The 2,861-nt window shown below is 55.7% G+C and overlaps 1 protein-coding gene across 1 annotated transcript in view; it reads right to left on the bottom strand.

Moving 5' to 3' along the window:
• Nucleotides 1-233: 233 nt before the first annotated feature.
• The window catches only part of DAG1 (dystroglycan 1), a 13,978-nt gene continuing 11,350 nt past the window's right edge, over nt 234-2,861 (bottom strand). Inside the window, exon 2 of the mRNA XM_018574924.1 lies at nt 234-2,715. Coding sequence (XP_018430426.1) covers nt 340-2,715 — 2,376 coding nt within the window. The 3' untranslated portion in view covers nt 234-339. The remainder of the gene's footprint in view (nt 2,716-2,861) is intronic.

Below are 2,861 nucleotides of genomic sequence, written 5' to 3'. Positions count from 1 at the left end.
GGACACACGTGGAAGGAAAACAAAAAGTACAGTTAGTGTTAAAGGCAAAAAACAGCTGAGAACTCGAAGGCCACGCCGTCGTCGTATCGAGGAAGTCCGCTGTCTCCCGTGCCTGCAATCTATGGGTGGGCGCACACTCTTATGATGAACACAGATATGAAAATGGCAGATGTCCTACGCGTTCCGCCACCCATGGGGGAGGGGCAGTTCCCAGAAATCTCGGGACAGTGTTGCTTATAACAGCAATGCTCTCCGTTGTCTGGGCAGTAGATTGCAGGCTACAAAGTTCAGTCAGGAACTCCCAGCCCCCGACTCTCCCTCCTCCGAGGACCATGTTCATTAAGGGGGTACGTAAGGGGGTGGTGACCGGTAGGGGGTCATGTTCTTGGGGCGCGAGCCTTTGCCCTCCATGGGTGCTGTGAAAGGTGGGGGAGGCTGGTACGGGGGGGCATTAGGGTCCTCATCCCTTAGCGGTGTGTACTCCCCCAAGTTGTCCTGGTTGAGGGGGGTGGTCTCCGGCACGTTCTGGTTTGGGTATTCGGGGGGTGGTAGGGGGGCCTTCTCCTCCTTGAGGATCAGCGGCATGCTGGAGGAGGGAGGCGGCTTGGAGTCGTCCAGTTCGTCGGCGAATATGATGGGGACGCCCTTCTTGATGAACGTGGCCTGGTCCTCGATGGTCAGCTTGCCTTTCCGTTTCTTGCGGTAGCAGATCATGGCGATGATGCCGGCGATCAGCAAGATGGCGGCCACCACCACCGCTGGGATCACGGTGTGGAGATACACATCGTCCTCGCTGCTCTTCTCTGGGTTTCTGTCGGCAGCGACGGTGGGGGCCACGATGGTGACCACGCGCTCCTCGGGGGTCAGGGGGATGGAGAAATGGCTGTGGGAGTTTCGGCAGCTGCCGGCGAGGGACACGTCGATTTTCTCAAGCTTGAACTCGGGCTCCAGGGCGGCGGTGAAATGCGGCCGGACTTTGCCGTTCTCATCGTAAATCTTCCTGGCTATGACCTCGATCTGCTCCTTGGGACACGGCTCCACCGGGATGGTGTTATTGGTCCAGTCCACCACGATGGAACCTTTGCTGATTTTCTGCACGGTGACCGAGCTGCTGTTCCGGTCACCAAAGGCCAAGCCGAGCTTCTTCACCAGCTGGATCTTCTTATTGATATCGTTGACCACGGAGTTGTAGTCTCCCTGGAACTTGCCGCTGAACTTCACCGGCGAGGGCTCTCTACTGAACAAACTCCGGACTTGGATCTCTAGAGCGTCCACTGCAGTGAGACCGCCTTTGTCTGTGGCCTTCAGGTAGTACTCGTGGTCACCTACGTGGATGGCGTCAGGCATGCCGTACATGACTTGGCTGGCACTGTTGAGGATCACCCATGTCTTGTCTCGTAGGCTGGCATTCTTTCTGGGCTCCAGCGTCAGCCTTAAATTATCGGTGGTGCCATCTTCCTTATCGTAGAACGTGTCCGGTGGAATCTTCACTTCGAAATAGGTTCCCACCCACGCAACAACTTTATCAATGTGGTTTTTGAGTTCGGGTTCGGTGTTGAAGGGCCGCGGCATGCCGCTGGTAGAGCTGCGGGGGCGGCTTGGGGAAGTGGTCTCGACCTTCGTCGTTGGTGTTTTGGTGGTTTTAGGAGGCCTTGGTTTTTTGGTTGGCTTCTTGGTCGTGGTAGTCGTAGAATCTGTAGCCGGTTTCAGGGTGGTCACCCGTGGTTTCTTGGTGGTGGCAGAAGGAGGTGTGACCGCGGCTGTTGGTTCTATGTATGAAGGCCTTGTCATCGTTGGGCGGATAGGCCCCGGGAACACACTGGTTGTTTCCAACTTGGTTGGGTGGATGGGGCCAAGTGTTGGAGTGTGCATAATGGGGCCCCTGGTTCTTATTGTGATGGTGGGCTTTCCGGGGAGCGGAATGGGCTCCCGGACCGGGGGAGCGGTTGTATCTGTAGGAGGGGCAATGGCAGGTGAAGTGGGAGTTGGAACGATTCTGACGGGAGGCTCGTGGACGGCACTTGTCGGTGGTCCGATGGCGGTAACGGGGGTTGGGGTAGTATAAATCTGTCGTCTTAGCCGCTTAGGAGTGTGCAGCTTCTTGTTGGCAATGTGCCACCCGACAACTGGGTAGCCAAGTTGGGCAGACATTGTGCCTTCTTTAGCTGGAACCTCCACAGAACTGATGTTTGGAACGCTGTTCTGATCCATAGAACAGCCGACTTTCCACGACAGCAAAGCTCCATTCTCAACCACTTTCTTGGCGTTGCCGGGCCCGGCCATGAAAGCCGACATGTCAAAGAGTCTGTTATTTACAACAGGGACCAACTTCATCTGGTACAGTTCTACCTCAGAGAAGTCCCGCATCCTCTTCAGGACATCCACTCTGTCCTTGGGGGTCATTTTTGTCAGGTCCGCGTCCAGAATGACGGTGAGAATAGTGATGGGCTCTTCGGGGCCACACAGGAAAGGTGCGATGTCATTGGTCTCTTGGCCCGTCACCCGAACAGACTGAGGCTCGCTATGGTCCTCAGGATGGACCTCAATGGAGAAGACGTCTGTAGCCTGCAGTACGGCACTTCCATTTTCTGCCACCAAAAACGTTGTCACAGAAATTTCATACATCCCTTTATCACCCTCCAGGGGAAGTCCCTCCAACACGTCACCGTCCCGGTGTAACCACAACGGCAAAGTCTCCTTCCCGGTCTCCGAGATCTGAAAGTCAGAAAACACGAGTGAAAATGTGAACCAGTCCAAGCACTTTCTACACCAGAGGAGCTTACACTCTAATGTCCCCTCCCCCCCCCCCAGTCACATCAGTCTCTGTACAGAGGAGCTTACACTCTAATGTCCCCTCCCCC

The sequence above is a fragment of the Nanorana parkeri genome, unplaced genomic scaffold (assembly GCF_000935625.1).
Source record: "Nanorana parkeri isolate BGI_ZX_2015 unplaced genomic scaffold, ASM93562v1 scaffold3372, whole genome shotgun sequence".
NCBI lineage: Eukaryota > Metazoa > Chordata > Amphibia > Anura > Dicroglossidae > Nanorana > Nanorana parkeri.
Note: the sequence above shows the minus strand (reverse complement) of the source record. Positions and strands in the feature narration are given on the sequence as shown.